Genomic DNA, 16811 nt, shown 5'->3' with positions numbered 1-16811 from the left:
TTTTTTTTTTTTTTTTTTTGAGACAGAGTTTCGCTCTTGTTGCCCAGGCTGGAGTGCAGCGGCACGATCTTGGCTCACTGCAACCTCCACCTCCTGAGTTCAAGTGATCCTCCTGCCTCAGCCTCCCAAGTAGCTGGGATTACAGGCACCTGCTACCACACCAGGCTAATTTTTACATTTTTAGTAGAGATGGAGTTTCACCATGTTGGCCCAACTGGTCTTGAATTCCTGACCTCAGGCAATCTGCCTGCCTCAGCCTCCCAAAGTGCTGGGATTACAGGTGTGAGCCACTGCACCTGGCCTCCACCCTTCTTGGAGCTTCTGCCCTCTGCCATGAGAAGAGCTTGCCCGGAGCCACTTGTCTTACTGGAGAGACACCTAGGGCAAGCCTGAAGCTGAGTCAGACCAGCCAAGCCTCAAACTTGCCAAAGAGAAATAAATCTTTGTGGTAAGAAGACACAGAGATTCAGGGGTTGTTTGTCACAGATTCGTTGCAGTAAGAGCTTAACTAGTTCAGATTCTGGTTATTAGTCTGTAATGAATGGCTACTGTAGATCTCCCACTTTTAAACATCATTTCATTCATCCAACCCATAACCCTGAGAAAGGCTATTCCCCTTTGACAGGGAAGAAATAGTGGCTATGAGATAAGTGACTTGTCCAAGACCCCCAGCTGAGAAATGATGTAGCCAGGATTAAACCACACCATATTCCTCCCTTGAGAGTAATAAAGGCAGCAACAGCCAACAATTACAGATCATGTGCCATGCACCAGGCATCATTTTAATCCCCTTCATGTATAATCTTGTATAATCTCATTAAATCTTCATATCCTTATCGGGTAGGCTTCATTACTTTTCCCCATTTCACACATGAGGAAACTGAAACACCAAGAGGTTAATTTTGTCAAAGTTGTCCAACCTGTAAGTACTAGAGCTGGGATTCAACCCCAAGGAGTCTAACCGTAAACTTTACATCCCTAGTGACTATACTAATTAATTACAATCGGTCTTTGAAGATTCCTCCCACTTAAGATTCCTCCCACCTGAAGATTCAGTGTCCACATCTGAAAAATGAAGATCACAAAGACACAAAAAGGTTAAGTGACCAGACTTAATTCTAGACAACTGGAACCCAAGCCTGTTGATACACAGCGTATTGCCCTAGATTTCTTTCCTCAAAGGCATCAGGAGGAAAATTAGGGGGTCACAACAGGAAGCTCCCAGGTAAGCCAGTTAAGACTTGGCTGCCAAGAGCCCTGTGACTACCCTGGAGCTCTGAGTTCTGAGCTAGGTACTTGTAATGTCACAGACTACGGCTTCCCTGGGTATAGGTAGCAGCATCTATACAGCCCATTCTAGATTCCCTGCTCAGCTTCCTGGCTAACTCACTCCCTGTTCCAGCAGTTCTGTGAGTTGGTCTATGCAGTGCCAGCTCCAAGTTCAGCTCCAACCCAATCAGCTCTATCTCTACTGCCTGTCTCCGCTGGCTTTCTGGAAAGTCTCCTAGGAGGGTGGTTCCTTTTGCAGACTCTAACTTGCTTTCCTCCCTCACTCATTCAATAAATGTTTGCTGAGCACTTAATATAGGCTCTAGGCTGTGCTTTGCAGAACTCATGCACTAATGGATGAGACAAAGCCCTAGCTAGAGAGTTGCATGACATATACCAAACTGGAGAGGCCTGGGAGGCCAGGAGAGATCTAACTCAGCCTAGAAACCAGGCAAGTCTTCCTGAAGATGATATCCAGGTCAAGACCTTGAGTTTTAGCAGGAGCTAGCCAAGTAGAACACTTCTAATTATCTATTCTCCCCTTCTTCCTTACCAGTAGTAATGTCCCCTGTTAGAAATACTTGCCCCACCCCACCCCCAGGCTCTTGGAGACATTCCATATTTTGACCCGGGTGGTAGTCACAATGGATACATACATTTGTAAAAAAAAAAAAAAAAATCATTCAGCTGTAACTTAACATTTGTGCACTTTACCATGGGAACAGTGTATTTCAATTTTAAAGGTAAATTAAAATTTTAAAAATATGTTTCCCCTCCAGGCTCCCTTGCACCAAACAATGATCATGTGACCCAAGACTGGCCAATCAGAAGCAAGGGAAATCTACTAGGAGGGGCTTCCTGGCAAGCTATAGTTTCCCTAACTAAGGAAATGGACTTGGCCTTTTGTCTGTCATCCATTTACCCTGTGTCCTTCCTGGAACATGGCTGCTGCCACTAGAACAGCCATCTGTTGTCCTTGAGGATTGTCTTAGTTGGGTTCCCCCAAAATAAATCTTGAGATGAAGAATCCTATGACAGTGATGCTTTGGAAATGTTTTCAGGAAAAATGGCTATAGGAGTACAGAAGTTCACCATGAAGAGAAGCCAGTGATGATGTGAAATCCAGTGAAGTCCCTCAGGGCAGTTCTAGAAACAAGCATACGTGGAGCGCATGCATTCTCAGGTACTTCAGGTTCTCCCTGTCTGGAGCCATAGCAGGCTCTGGCAGCCTCAGGAAAGCCCCAGATACCAGCTGTCAGGAGGGAAAACATACCAGGAGTCTCTGTGCACCAAAGTGGTAAAGGATCCCAGAGGAGCTGTGGGCACGAATGAGTCACATAAGAATGGTGGAGGAGGAAGTGACAAGGAGCCTGGGTCTTCAGGGCTATTCATGAGCAGCTGCACCTACCCTGGCCTGCCAAAAAAAAAAAAAAAAAGGAAACTCTTTTCTAGTGAAGTCACTGTAATTCTGTTTCTGTTCCTGCAGCAAAATTAAATTTTAACTGATATTCAGGGTAAAGAAAGGACAGGAAGAGTTGTTCATGGAGAGGGAACAGCATGTGCTAATCCTCATCTCAATCCTGAAAGGTGGGTGTTGTTCCCATTTTACAGATGAGGAAGATAAAGATCCAAGAGAAGTGCTTGGCCCAAGGTCACACAGCAGTTTAGTGGCAAAGGCAGGATTCAAACCCAGTGTATTCATTATCTATTGCTGTGTAACAAGGTTTCACAAATGCAGCAGCTTAAAGCACCACACATTTCTTATCTCACAGTTGCTATGGGTCAAGAACCCGGGTACAGCTTAACTGGGTCTTTTGTTTCAGTTTCTCTGCTTCACGAGACTGCACTCGAGGGGTCGGCCATGGTGGGAGTCTCATCTGAGCCTCAGTTAGAGAAGGATCCACTTTCAAATTCACAGGGTTGTTGGCAGAATGTCAGCTCCTTGAGGACTAATGGACTGAATACCACAGCTCCTGGCTGGTGGCTGGCTGGAAGTCACCCTCATTTCCTTACCTTTCCCACCTGGCAACTTGCTTCATCAAAGCCAGCTGGAAGTCACAACCTTAAGTAACCTAATCAGAGAAGTGACATCCCATCACTTTTGCTATATTCTGTTCATTAGAAGCAAATCAGTAAGACCTGTCCACACACAACGGGAGGGGATTGCACAAGGGCATGAACACCAGGAGGCCAACATCACTGGGAGACATCTTAGAAGGTGCCCGTCACATCCAGGTCTACTTAATTCCAAACATTTCTGTATTTTCTGCAACATCAAGCTTACTCTGAAGGTAAAACTGCATGGATTCAAATGGCTAACACTGGCCAGGGACTGGGGGAGAATTTGGGGGACAGCCCGTCCATGATACATGAAGGACAGGGATACCCCATCCTTCCCACCCATAATGCCCACCTTCCCAATCTTGTGGCTCACAAATTCCACCAAAACTTCATTTACCTCTCACTGTGTCATCTGGGGATGAAACCAGATCCTGGTTTCATTCTCTTCTGCCCTTGGGAAATAGGTCTGTCTTTTCTCAGTTTCGGAAACTTGTCTCTGCAGCTCCAGGGAAAACTCCTGAGTCCTAAGGGGTAGCGAAGGCTGCAGACAAACTCTTATGCCAGGAAATAGAAGACCTGCTTCTCGGCAAATCTGCCTCAGTTTCCCTGTTGGTCAAATGAGGGAATTGGGCAAGACGCTCACTAAGCAGCTTCTTCCTCTAACTTCTTCTTTCGAGGGAAAAACTGAAGTGGCCCAGCCTAGAGCTGTGTTGTCTAATATGGCAGCCACGAGCCATGTGTGGCTCCTGAGCACAGAAAATGTGACTAGTCCAAACAGAGATTTGCTATAGGTGAATCTCAAAAAATCTCTCTCAAAAAATAAAAAATAAAATAAAATAAATGAGTACACTGGATTTATATATGGAAGGCAGAATTCAGATGACCCCCCCTCAATGATCCTCATCCCTATATAATCTCCTCCTGTTTCAGTGTAGGTGGAGCCTGTGAATGTGTGTTATATGGCAGGAGGGAGATTGCCCTGGGTGGGCCTGGCCTAATCAGGTGAGAGTTTTAAAGTTAGAGATTTTTCTCCGACTGGTTACAGGAGAGGAATTCAGCACTCTCATGTGCCTAAAAGAAAGCAAGCATTCATGCTATGAACTGCCTACGGGGCAGGAACTGTAGGCAGCTTCTAGAATCTGAGATTGATCACCAGTGGACAGCTAGCAGGAAAAGAGAGACCTCAGTCCTATAACCACAAGGAAACAAATTCTGCCAACAATCTGTGAGCTTGGAAGAAAACTCAAGCTCACATGAGAACCTCAACCCTGGCCAACAGCTTGGCTTCAACCTGGTGAGAACCCTAGGGTCCGGTAAGGCCATGCCCAGACTTCTGACCTATAGGAACCATGAGATCATAAATTTGTATCATTTTAAGCTACTAAATTGTGGTCATTTGTTGTGTAACAATAAGAAAAATCAGTACAGTGGATTTTAGAGACTTAGTACACAAAAAAAAAGAAAATGTAAAATATCTCAATAATTTCTCTACTGATTCCAATGTTGAAATCATAATATTTTAGATTTAATAAAAGATATTACTAAAAATATAGTTGATCCTGAAACAACACAGGTTTGAACTGCTAGTGTCCACTTATTTGCAGATCTTTTTCCGATAAATACATTGGAAAATTTTTGGAGATTTGTGACAATTTGAAAAAACTTACAGATGAACCATGTAGCCTAGAATTATCAAAAGCCTGAAGAAAAAGTTAGATACATCGTGAATGCCTAAGATATATGTAGATACTATTTATGTGTTAATCGGCTGTTTATGTTATCCATAAGGTTTCTGGCGTACAGTAGGTTATTACTCGTTAAGTTTCAGGGGCGTCAAAAGTTATATTCTAATTTTCTAGGCATGGAGGAGAGGTGTGGTGACTTGCCAGAGGTCCCATGGCTGACTGCACTCCAGCCTGGGCAACAGAGTGAGACTGTATCTCAAAAAATAAAAAATAAAATAATATATGTGGCTCACATTAAAGGTGTTGGACAGCGCTGGCCTAGGGGACTCAGAAGTCAGCCATGGGACCTCTGGCAAGTCACCACACCTCTCAAAGCAGTTCTTATCTGTGAGATAGGAATAATAGTAGCACTTACTGAACAGATAAATTTGCAGTTTGAGTGCGATTGAGGTCTACGCTTGACCCAAGGTTAAGTACTCAATAAATGTTGGTAATTATCATTATTGTTAATAACAATATTTGCAAAGGCTCATATCCAGGCCCTAGTCTCCAGTAGCCTCTCCCCAACCAGGCACACAGCAGCCACACAATAGGTACACGTGTGGGGACTTCACAACCTCTACAGAGTTCTTTGGCATATGTTCTTTGCCCTCACAACCCACTTGGCAGGTTGGAATCAGGAGCCCGTGGGCAGGTAAGGACACTGCGCCTCGGGGGTAAAATGATCGTTTCAAGTTTCACAGCTCACCTAGGAAGAACCTGGGACTCCAAGGGAGATGAGGCCACCTTCTACAGCTCCCTCACTCAGTTGCCCACGGTGTGAGGAAGTGACTGGAGCTCACCCCTAAAATGGGGGACATAAGATCCTGGCCCCGTCAAGAGTGTGCCAGGAAGAGCTGAGATCAATCACTTACAGCAGCTGAAGTACCCTGGCACATACTAAACACTCAATTAAGCAAATCATGATTACTGTTGTTCCTTTGCCAGAGAAGTTTCTGCTGAAATCCCTCTCCAGGGGGAATCCTCATGCCCTAAATGACCCCTCCTTCCCGGTCCCGTAACTCCGGAGGGTGCCCCTGCAGGTAGGCCCAGTCTCCTGACACCACCACCCCCCAACCGAGTCAGGAATAGAAACCGCCGCCTCCAGCCGCCAGCGGCCTCACTCCCTCCTCCGGCAGCGATCGATGCGGCCTTCAGCCGCGGGGGACTAGGCAAGGAAGAAGGAAGGAGAGGGCAGCGGGGCCGCCTGCAGTAGGAGGCTCGGCGGGGCCGGCGGGGCCGGCGGGACAGCGGTGAGACCGAGTATAGCCAGCGGCCCCCAGCCTCAGTGCCTTTGGGACAGACACAGGAGGCGCCTGGGAGGTGCCACGACAGGTAAGGGGTCTCCTCCGGGGAGGGACGGGCTCCGGGATAGTCCGGGGCAGCCAGAGTGGGAGGCGGGGCTGCCTGGGGTTCCTGGTGCTCTTACCCCCTCTATGAGAACCCCCACCCCGCAAGGAGGAAGCAGTGTGGGGTGGCCGCGCTTTGGAGACCCTGGCTGGTCCAGTTTACTCATCTGTATAATGGGATTAGAAAACCTCCCTGGCAGGGTTGGTGTAGAGATTAAACCAAGTGAGGTGTGCATGGAGCCCAGAGAAGTGACTAGCAGATACGAGGTGCTCAAAATAAGCGTGTGGAGAGAGAATGAAATGAAAATAACCTGGTGTCCAACCTTAGCTGTGCCATGGACTAGCTGGGTGATTTTGAACAAGTCACTTAATCTTTCTTACTGATCTTTAGGTTCTTGTCAGAAAATGTTTGTTGAATTAATTATCCCATTTCACAGAGCAGGAAAGTGAGTTCCAGATGGATGAAGGGATTTGTCCAATATTATGCTTCTAATGGGTGATGGAACTGGATTAGAAATTTCATTTTTTGATGCCAAATGCAGGTGGAGATCCAAGTGGAGGTGGGAGTGGAGCTACATAACACATGTTTATTGTGCATTGATTATGTGCCAGGGACCATGCTGGCAGTCAACATCTTGCATCATTTAATCCTCTGAGCCTCTCCTGGAAAGTATGATGCTACTCGGTTCCACAGATAGGGAAACAAGCCCAGAGAGGGCAACGAATGCACTCAAGGTCAGCAGCTAGTAAGTGGCAGACTCAGGTCTGACCAGAGGGAAGTACACGGGATTAACATTTATTGAGCATCTACTGTTTCCCCAGGGCTTTGAACACATACCACAACAATGATTCATCCAAAGCAACATTACCCCCATTCTAGAGGTAAAAGAGCTAAAGCCCAGAGTGGGAAGGAGACTGGCCTGAGGTCATAGAGCTAATACTGACAGAGCTAAGGGTGGAACCCCAAATTCATTTAACGCTAAACCCAGGTGCTTTACACACACTTAATCCCTAGTCTAGGCATTACTGAACCCACAATGCAAATGAGATTGCCAGTGGTGAGGAGGTGTCACTAGCTTCCAATTCCAGCAGAGCCAGGAGTCAGGGGGTGGTAGAAGAACCTAAATCCTCCCTGAGTATCCACTAAGGCTAAGCACTTTCTACAATCTACCTTCATCCTCCAGCCATCCCCGGAGGTAGGTGCTATTGTCTACCATGTGCAGTAAATTGAGACCTGGAGGATAAATAGCTTCCTCAAGCCCCCAGGTGCATCAGGGGTGGAGATAAACCCAGGTTTGCCTGACTCCAGAAGATAGTGACACCAGTGAATAATTTATTAAATTCCTTCTGTTAGCCAAGCCCAAGAAAGACATTAGGTCATTTTACCTTCATAACCACACTTTGAGGTGAGTATTTTTATCTCCATTTCACAGAGGCTCTGATGTGACTTGCCTAAGGTGACACAAGAGAGCCAAGGTTCAAGGTCATGTCTGGCTGACTCTACAGATGTTTTACATAAGCTAAAGCAGGAGATCTCAAACTTGACCATATATCTGAATCACTTTCCAATCTTGTTAGAACACAGACTGCTAGACCCCACCCTTAGAGTTCCCAATTCAGTAAATCGATGGCAGGCTGAGAATTTGTATCTTTGACGAATTCCCAGGTAATGCTGATGCTGCTCGTCCGGGGAACACGCTATGAGAACCTCCGGTCTAAAGTGGTGCTCCCAACACCCCTAGGAGGTAAGTGTTACTAACCTCATTTTGCAGAAGAAACAGGTTCAGAGGGTTGGAGGGCCCAAGATCCCACAGTAGAACTTTGCTGTAAATAAATCCAAGTTTGTCCTGGAAAAGGAAACATCCTATTGAGTACCCACTAGGTGACAGGACATCCTGCGATTCCATTGCTTTCCTATCCTTCCAGGTAGATCTCAGCATTTATTTTCCAAAGGAGAAAAATGAAATGGGGGTGGGGTGGGTCAGTGATTTGACAAAGTCAAATGATGGGGATGAAGGATAGTCAAAGCCAGGCCTGACTCTGGGTCCAGAGGGCACCTGCCACCTACTGAGCGCCTCCTGCATACCAGATGCTTCACACAGAGTCTCCAACACCCCTTGGCTGGTTGGATGGAGGAGGGGATTTTAACCTGGTCTTCCTGGAAGGGAAGCCCAGGGACTCCTCAGCGCGCCCTTCTGGTGTCCGCAGGGAGGGGCACTGAAGTCTTGGTGAGCGAGTCCCCGAGCCCTGACACTGGGATCCGCTGGCGGCAAAGCGACGAGGCGCTGCGCGTGAACGTGGGTGGCGTGCGGCGTTTGCTGAGCGCGCGAGCCCTGGCGCGCTTCCCGGGCACGCGGCTGGGCCGCCTGCAGGCCGCGGCGTCGGAAGAGCAGGCGCGGCGCCTGTGCGACGACTACGACGCCGCGGCGCGCGAATTCTACTTCGACCGGCACCCGGGCTTCTTCCTGGGCCTGCTGCACTTCTACCGCACCGGCCACTTGCACGTGCTCGACGAGCTGTGCGTCTTCGCCTTTGGCCAGGAGGCCGACTACTGGGGCCTCGGCGAGAACGTGCTGGCCGCGTGCTGCCGCGCGCGCTACCTGGAGAGGCGGCTGACCCAGCCGCGCGCCTGGGACGAGGACAGCGACACGCCGAGCAGCGTGGACCCGTGCCCCGACGAGATCTCCGACGTGCAGCGAGAGCTGGCGCGCTATGGCGCGGCGCGCTGTGGTCGCCTGCGCCGCCGCCTCTGGCTGACCATGGAGAACCCGGGCTACTCGCTGCCGAGCAAGCTCTTCAGCTGCGTCTCCATCAGCGTGGTGCTCGCCTCCATCGCCGCCATGTGCATCCACAGCCTGCCCGAGTACCAGGCCCGCGAGGCGGCGGCCGCCGTGGCTGCGGTGGCCGCGGGCCGCAGCCCGGACGGCGTGCGCGACGACCCAGTGCTGCGACGCCTCGAGTACTTCTGCATCGCCTGGTTCAGCTTCGAGGTGTCGTCGCGCCTCCTGCTGGCGCCCAGTACGCGCAACTTCTTCTGCCACCCGCTCAACCTCATCGACATTGTGTCTGTGCTGCCCTTCTATCTCACGCTGCTGGCTGGTGTGGCACTGGGCGACCAGAGCGGCACAGGCGGTAAGGAGCTTGGCCACCTGGGCAAGGTGGTGCAGGTGTTCCGCCTCATGCGCATCTTCCGCGTACTCAAGTTGGCGCGCCACTCCACTGGGCTGCGCTCGCTGGGAGCCACACTCAAGGTACGGCCTTTGAGGCCAGGTTGGAGCGGGGATAGGCGGGTGTAGCCATCTGGCAGGTTAGCAGGTAAACTTACAAGCCTCCCAAGTCCAGGCTCACGTTGAACTGAGACCCCGTCCTTTGTGCCAGGCACAGGGCTGGACACCAGGTGTATGTTTCACATGCAGTCTGATTATCCCAATAGCTCTGTAAAGCAGGGTTTACCTTTTTCCTGGGGAGAAAACTGGAGCATAGCTTTGCTTGTCTTTCTTTTTCAAAACAAAGAGAAAAGACAAAGATCACTTTTGATATATCTATCAAACATCAAATTATATGTATCATAAAGATGTGCCAAGCAGGATGCTGACTTTCTGCTAGAGCCTTTCTTCTGGCACTATCGGGGCTCTGATAATCATAGGTCACTCTTAATAGGTAAAGTCTAGGAATAGCCCCAGGAGCTAACACTGAGCACTCAATCTGTGCCAATTTCACATCCATTATCAATTTAGTCCTTAGGAGAACTTCCTCAGGAAGATGCTATTATTTATTCTCTTCCCATAGATGAAGAAGCTGAGGTTGGAGGGTTGGCTCTTTAAAGCCTGGTTGCAGTTCACTGAGCATCCTCCTTGTGCCAGGTGCTGCATTGTGGGTGAATCACTGCCCTGGCAAGCTTGCGCTCAAGGGGGTGAAATCAGCCTGGTTTGAAGAGGGAGGCAAGGCGAACGGCGTGTGCCGAGGCCTGGAGAGAGAACAGGATGAATGCTGGGAGGAGGACATGGAGGGAAGGAGATTCCCAGAGATGAGATTGAAGAGGTGAGCTGGGCAGGGTACCGAAGGGCCATGAAGTCTTGGCACATGATTTTGGACTTGGTCCTGAGGGTATAGGAGAGTTCCTGAGAGGTTTAAACAGAGGTAAGTGTTATTGTCACTGCTTTGCAGATGTGGAAACTGAGGCTCCAAGAGGTAACAGTGCTTGTTGGAGGTTCCTCAATAAGCAGTAGAGCCCAGAGAAGAACCCAGCTGTGCCTGGCTCCAGCACCTCATGTTCTTTCTCCTAAAGCTCCACGCAACTCTGCTGATAATCCCCAGACAATGCTAAAAGAAAGATCCCTTCAACCCAAGGCTTAGTAAAGCCTCTTGTATGCCCTCAGGATACTGGGTGCTGGCAGATGACCTAGGCAGAATCCTAGGGCACTGGGCAGGTATAAGGAATTACATTCGCCAGATCCCGAGCTCAGCATCTCCCCAGGGAAGATCCCTGTGCCCCAGAACGCTGCCCTGTCTCCTCCATGCAGAGAGCCAGGGCCCAACACTACTAGCTTTGTCTTCAGTAGAGGAGAAGAGTATTACTGATCAGGGCTGCCAGGGTCTAAGATGCAGGTGTAAAATACTCCAGATGAGAGCCTTGCTACTCAAAGTGAGGCCCCTGACCACCAGCAGCTTTCTCATCATTTGGAAGCTTCCTGGACATGTAGATTCTCTGGCTCTACCCAAGACTACACGATTGGGTTCTGCCAAGACCCCTGCATGATTCCTCCATGCATTAAAGTTGGAGAGAGTCTGCTCTAGACTAGGGGTTGTCAACCTTGCATTACTGACATTTGGGATCAAGTAATTCTTTGATTTGGGAGCTGCCCTGTACATTTTAGGATGTTTAGCAGCATCCCTAGCCTTTACCCACTAGAGGACAGTAGCACACCTGTCCCAGTTGCAACAACCAAAAATGTCTCTAGACATTCCCAAATGTCCGTTGCAGGGGTAGAGGGGAGGGGGGCAAAACCACCCTGTTTGAAATCACTGCCCTAGAGCTTGGCCTCAGGGACAAAGCAAACATACATGGCCATAGGAAAGTGAATTCTATAGGTGGTCCAGGGGACTTATGTCCTCTCAGCTTCCTGGAGGAGCAAAAGAAATTTCTATACTTTTCAGATCAGTCAAAAGTACATGAAACCAACTATTTGCATTGTGGAATATAAACTATGGTTCCCTTGGTTCTGCAACAACAAGCTCTTTATTCCCTGGCTGTGGTGCCACCAGTAACCCGGAGTTAGAAAAAACAGCTGTAGCCTAGCAGATACCTTGGACAATAGAAATTAGGCCTGTGCTGAATACCAGGGAGTTTTGCTACCAACTGTAGTTCAAAGATCTTAAAGTCAGGGGACCTGGGTCTTAGCACCAGCTCTATCTTGCTCTGACTTTGGACCTGTCCCTTATGCTCTCTGGGCCTCACTTTCCCCATATGCCTAATACCAGGCCTCTAAGCCCATCCACTCTGACTTGGCTTTCTACATTCTCTTTCAGCACAGCTACCGTGAGGTGGGCATCTTGCTGCTGTACCTGGCCGTGGGTGTGTCAGTGTTCTCTGGTGTGGCCTACACAGCTGAAAAGGAGGAGGACGTGGGCTTTAACACCATCCCAGCCTGCTGGTGGTGGGGCACAGTGAGCATGACCACCGTGGGCTATGGGGATGTGGTGCCAGTGACGGTGGCTGGCAAGCTGGCAGCCTCAGGCTGCATCCTAGGGGGCATCCTGGTGGTAGCGCTCCCCATCACCATCATCTTCAACAAGTTCTCCCACTTCTACCGGCGCCAGAAGGCTCTGGAGGCAGCCGTGCGCAACAGCAACCACCAGGAGTTTGAGGACTTGCTGAGCAGCGTTGATGAGGTGTCGGAGGCATCTCTGGAGACATCCCGAGAAATCTCTCAGGAGGGACGGTCTGCAGATCTAGAGACCCAGGCCCCCAGTGAGCCTCCACACCCTCAGATGTATTAAAACCAGGGATCTGTGACCCCCTGCCATGCCCCTACAGTCAGCTGAGACAGCCAAGACTCCTCCCCTGCCAAAGTTCTTCATGGTAGTGAGCCTCTCAAGATCACTCATGCTGTCCTGAGAAATGAGATCTAAAAGCTGCATTCCTTCCTCCATTCCTTCCTCCAAAGGCCCAGGGCAGGACAGTGCTACCCTAGATTCTGTGAGATTCTGCGAGCACCTCAGAAAGCTTTATAAACCTTCCTCCAAGCCATTCATGAAGCAGGCATGAGCTAGAGGGAGGAAGTTGAAAGGATGCTAATGATTCCTGAGCACCTCCTGTACATGAGCCAGGTCACGTTTGGCCCTGTGTTGGAGAAAGATAATTATCACCATTTCACAGATGAGGAAACCGAGGCTAAGAGATGAGCAATGCCTCTCCCAGATGTCACAATTAGAAGTGGCAGAGTCAGGTTTGGAATCTGGGCTTGTTGGTGGGCCTGGAGCAATGCTCCATCAACTCCATCTTTCTTCTGCCCTCATGAAGTTTGCATGTGGGTTTTGGGGATTCATGGATCCCCAGAGTTGATCCACAAGGTAAGAAATCCCTTTCAGAGCCAGAGAAAGGTCCAGACAGGAGATGTGGATATAGGAGCTCTGGATCTCAGCTGTGGTTCCTTTCTAGGAGCATCCAACAGGAGTCAGCTCTCAAAGATGAGTCCTGGAGGGAAGGAGGATGAGTTCCGGGAGGAAGTACAATAGCATTGTACTTGCCTCTTTAGCTGGTGTGCAAGATTTGCTAAGCAATAATCTTCCAATCTTCCTCCCAGGGCTGATGTGAGAGAAAGATAATCTGAAGGGGCCCTGGCCTGAGGTCTAGGCGACCCAGCTGCACCAAGACCTGCTGTGTAAAGTGGTCCAATCCCTGCCCCCAAGTCCAGATTCCAGCCCCTCTGTCAAATGGTCAGAATCTATGACCCAGAGGGCAGTGAAAGCCAAGTAGAGCAGAGGGGTCTCTAACTTAAAGCCGGCTCAGCTCTGAAATGGTGGTGGCAGAGGGCTGACACATATGAATACTGGCTTCCCAGCCCCTCCCCCCACAGTCTGAGCTTGGCAGTTCCTTTCTGCCCATCACACAGACGTCCAGCCCTACCTTGTCCAGCCCTACCTAGAGTCCCATCCAGGCCCATGTGTGAGAGTCCTGTCCCTTCTGGCCAGCTCCAGCCCCGTCATCCCTGTTGGGGGCATATCTCTCATACCCATCTGCCGAATCTTCTCTCCACTTGCTGAGAAACTCAGAGGGGGTCCAGTGGCCCTTTCCACATACTGTGGCTACAGCACCCAGCACTGTGCTACTGTTGTCTGACTGTGGCTGTCTCTGTCCCATCACCCTGAGCCTCAAGATGGAAGACATTGTCTGGTTGAACTCTGGGCTTGGTGCAGAGCAGGTGTTTGGTAAATGTTGAATAGATAATTCCTACAGCCCACTGGGTGCCAAGCACAGAGGGGGAAAAAAAGATAACCAGAGAGAGACCTGGCCCTCAAAAAGGTGTGAAGAAGACTGAAAAGGAGGTCCGTTTAGCTCTGCCTGCCCCGTCCCTGCTTGGTTCTTGAAATTTTTACAATATCTTCCTTGTAGGTTTACTCGCTTACTCAACAAATACTCATTGGAAGAGTCTTAAACTGGGGCTTCATGTGTGGCCTGAAGTCATGTTTTGGCTTAATCCAACAGTACTTTTATTACATGTTAAGAATTTGAATGCCTTTGCGTGAGGCATGCGCTCTCAGGTTTCCCATAGCATCTCCCCCGCTGCCATCCACAGACAGACGCACATGCTGTTGTTATGCCCGGCCACTCTGATTTACTGGCTTCTGACTTGTGGACTGCTTACTAGTCTCAAGAGATACAGTGGTGGAAAAATATATCCCTATACTCATGAAGCTTACTGACTAGTAGGGAAGATAGACTCTAATGCAATAATCACACAAATATATCATAGTGAGCTCTACTAAGTACAGGTGTGTATGATGTATCAGGGACCATGGCCCAAGAAAGTGAGAAGGCTTTCCTGAGCAAGTGACAATCTGACCTGCCATCCAAATGACAAATTGCTTATTAAGCAAATGGGGTTCCAGCAGGGAGTACTCCAAGCAGAGAGAATGGCATGTGTGAAGGTGTGTGTCATACACAGGGCCTAGTACATAGTGGGCCCCCTACATATGCATGGATTCTGGGTCTCCAGATTGGAACTGAGGATGGAGCTAAGCAGGAAAGGGCTTCTCATGAATTCACCACACACATACCAGCCCTTCTGCATCAAGGCCCGGCTGAACCCAGCTTAGGGGCAGATCAGAAGGGCTGCATGTACCACCCTTATGGTCTTGCCGAACACACCAAGAAACCCAATGGCTTCCAAATTTTCTGACCCTACGAACAGGTCCCTAATACTGGTGTGGAGAAAGCTCAAGAGAGAACCATCTGGCCTTAGCCCACTGTGAGGCTGTTTGTGGTCCTGGCAGAAAAGCAACAACTCGCTCCCCTTCCCATGTATCAATGAAAACCATTATGCAAATAAAGAGCTGGGCCCCAGGACGTGTTTCTGCTTGTGTGGAGATGGCTCCCTGACATGCTGCCTGAGTGATTGGAGAGGGTGGGTAATATGTGGAGTGACTTGGAATCCACATTCTCAGGCTCCAGTCCTGGATTTGGCACAGACTTTGTCTGTGGTTGTGCCAGCCAGAACAGGTTGCAAGTGACAGGAATTCAGTTGGAACAAACTTGGTGAAAAAGGATAATTTATTGAATAATTAAAGTGATGAATAACTGTTAACAATTAGAGTTTGGGGTATAAGCAAAAGAAACTGACATTAAGCAAAAAATGAATTTGTTGGAAGATATATTAGTTTCTAGCAGCTGTTGTAACAAATTCAGACAAACCTGATGGCTTAAAACAGTAGAAACGTACTCTCTGACAGTTCTGGAGGCCAGAAATCCAAAATCAAGATGTCAGCAGGGCCACCCTCCCTCTGCAGGCTCTAGGGGGAAACCCTCTCCTTTTCTCTTCTAGTTTGTGGTGGTTGCCACCATTCTTGGCTTTCCTTGGCTGTGGCTGCATCACTCAAGTCTCTGCCTCTGATCTCACTTCACTGTGTATGTCAAATCTTCCAATGCCTCTGTCTTATAAGGACACTTTTGATGACACTTAGGCCCACCAGGATAATCCAAGATGACCTCATCTCAAGATCCTTAACTTAATCACATTTGCAAAAAGACCCTTTCCCAAATAAGGTAACAGTTACAAGTTCCAGAGATTAAAATATGGACATATGTTTGAGGCCACCATTTGGCCCACTACAGAAGGATATCTGTGAAATTCACCCGATCAAAGGAAGAGCTGACTGATGAGGCCTCAGGAAATACAGGAATGAGGGGAGCTCTTGGGACCTCAGTAGCAAGACTCATGAACCTTCTGTTTAAAACACTGCCACCCACATCATCTGCCTCCAGTCACCTTTCTTCCCTGTATCATCCTGCTCACAGTTCCAATCCCAGGAGAGAGTCTGATTTCACTTGAGTCATATGCCTCTCTCTTGGGAGGGATGGAGGGCAAGGTACCGTATTCGTATTTGTAGCAGTTGGAGGAAAGGTACTTACCCAAAGAAAAGACCACGTATTGTCACCAAAATAAAGGCAAAAGGTATTAATAGGCAAAAATAGCATACCATACACTCCCATCCTTTTCCCATACACACAGACTTATGCATGTTTCTAACATAAGGAAACTCTCTTATATATAACGAAAATATACTGATCTCCCCAAAGGAAAGACACCGTATGGGGCATATCCTGTTCATGAATCCAGCTATAAGTTCATTCTTCCACTGGTACCACTAATTCTGTCTCAGTATCCTATAATATAAGGAATAAATAGTAAATGTAACTGCCACCAGCATACCCTATATATACTAGAGGAAAGGAAAAGAAAAACACAGCAAGGAGGAAAAGAGGTCATTGCTATGTCCTCATTTCTGTAATGGTCATAAGGCTGCCGCTGGCATTTATAACATCCCTTCTCTATGAACCATGTCATGCCCCCTGCCTTTGGCCAGCACTTTAGTTGGTTGGGATTCTTTGTTTGATGGGGTAACTTAAACCTTTATTCATAGAGAATCTGAGCACTTGTTAGTTCTGCTGGCATGTGAAGATTCCCCAAGGAATTCCATGGAGTTACTTGCATTCCTTTCTGCCTACTTTGTGTAGCAGTAACCATATTTCCCCTTGACAGGGTGGTTGATTACCCTAATCAAGATTGTAACCCCTTTATACACACCTAGGGAAAAGAAAAGCTCAGAAAGTCCAGGTGACAATCTCTCTAAGTAAGCAGAACTCAGAGTCATAGGGATAGGAAGCAATAGATTTGCAAATGGGTCA

The 16811-nt window shown here is 48.6% G+C and overlaps 2 protein-coding genes across 3 annotated transcripts in view; one reads left to right on the top strand and one right to left on the bottom strand.

Moving 5' to 3' along the window:
* The window catches only part of PI3 (peptidase inhibitor 3), an 84052-nt gene that overhangs the window by 58361 nt on the left and 8880 nt on the right, over window positions 1-16811 (bottom strand). The window lies entirely within an intron of this gene.
* KCNS1 (potassium voltage-gated channel modifier subfamily S member 1) lies at window positions 6174-16065 on the top strand. 2 transcript variants are annotated; one of them, XM_023227918.3, is made up of 5 exons: window positions 6174-6389; window positions 6946-7149; window positions 8070-8148; window positions 8612-9654; window positions 11933-16065. In XM_023227918.3, exons 3-5 carry the CDS (start codon window positions 8073-8075, stop codon window positions 12401-12403), a joined length of 1590 nt encoding a protein of 529 aa, XP_023083686.1. In that variant the 5' UTR covers window positions 6174-6389; window positions 6946-7149; window positions 8070-8072; the 3' UTR covers window positions 12404-16065. The 2 variants fall into 2 exon arrangements, with proteins under 2 accessions (XP_023083686.1, XP_023083685.1); XM_023227917.3 differs by lacking the exon at window positions 6946-7149.

The sequence above is a fragment of the Piliocolobus tephrosceles genome, chromosome 20 (assembly GCF_002776525.5).
Source record: "Piliocolobus tephrosceles isolate RC106 chromosome 20, ASM277652v3, whole genome shotgun sequence".
NCBI classification, from domain to species: Eukaryota; Metazoa; Chordata; class Mammalia; order Primates; family Cercopithecidae; genus Piliocolobus; species Piliocolobus tephrosceles.
This window is presented reverse-complemented; position numbering and strand designations above follow the sequence as displayed.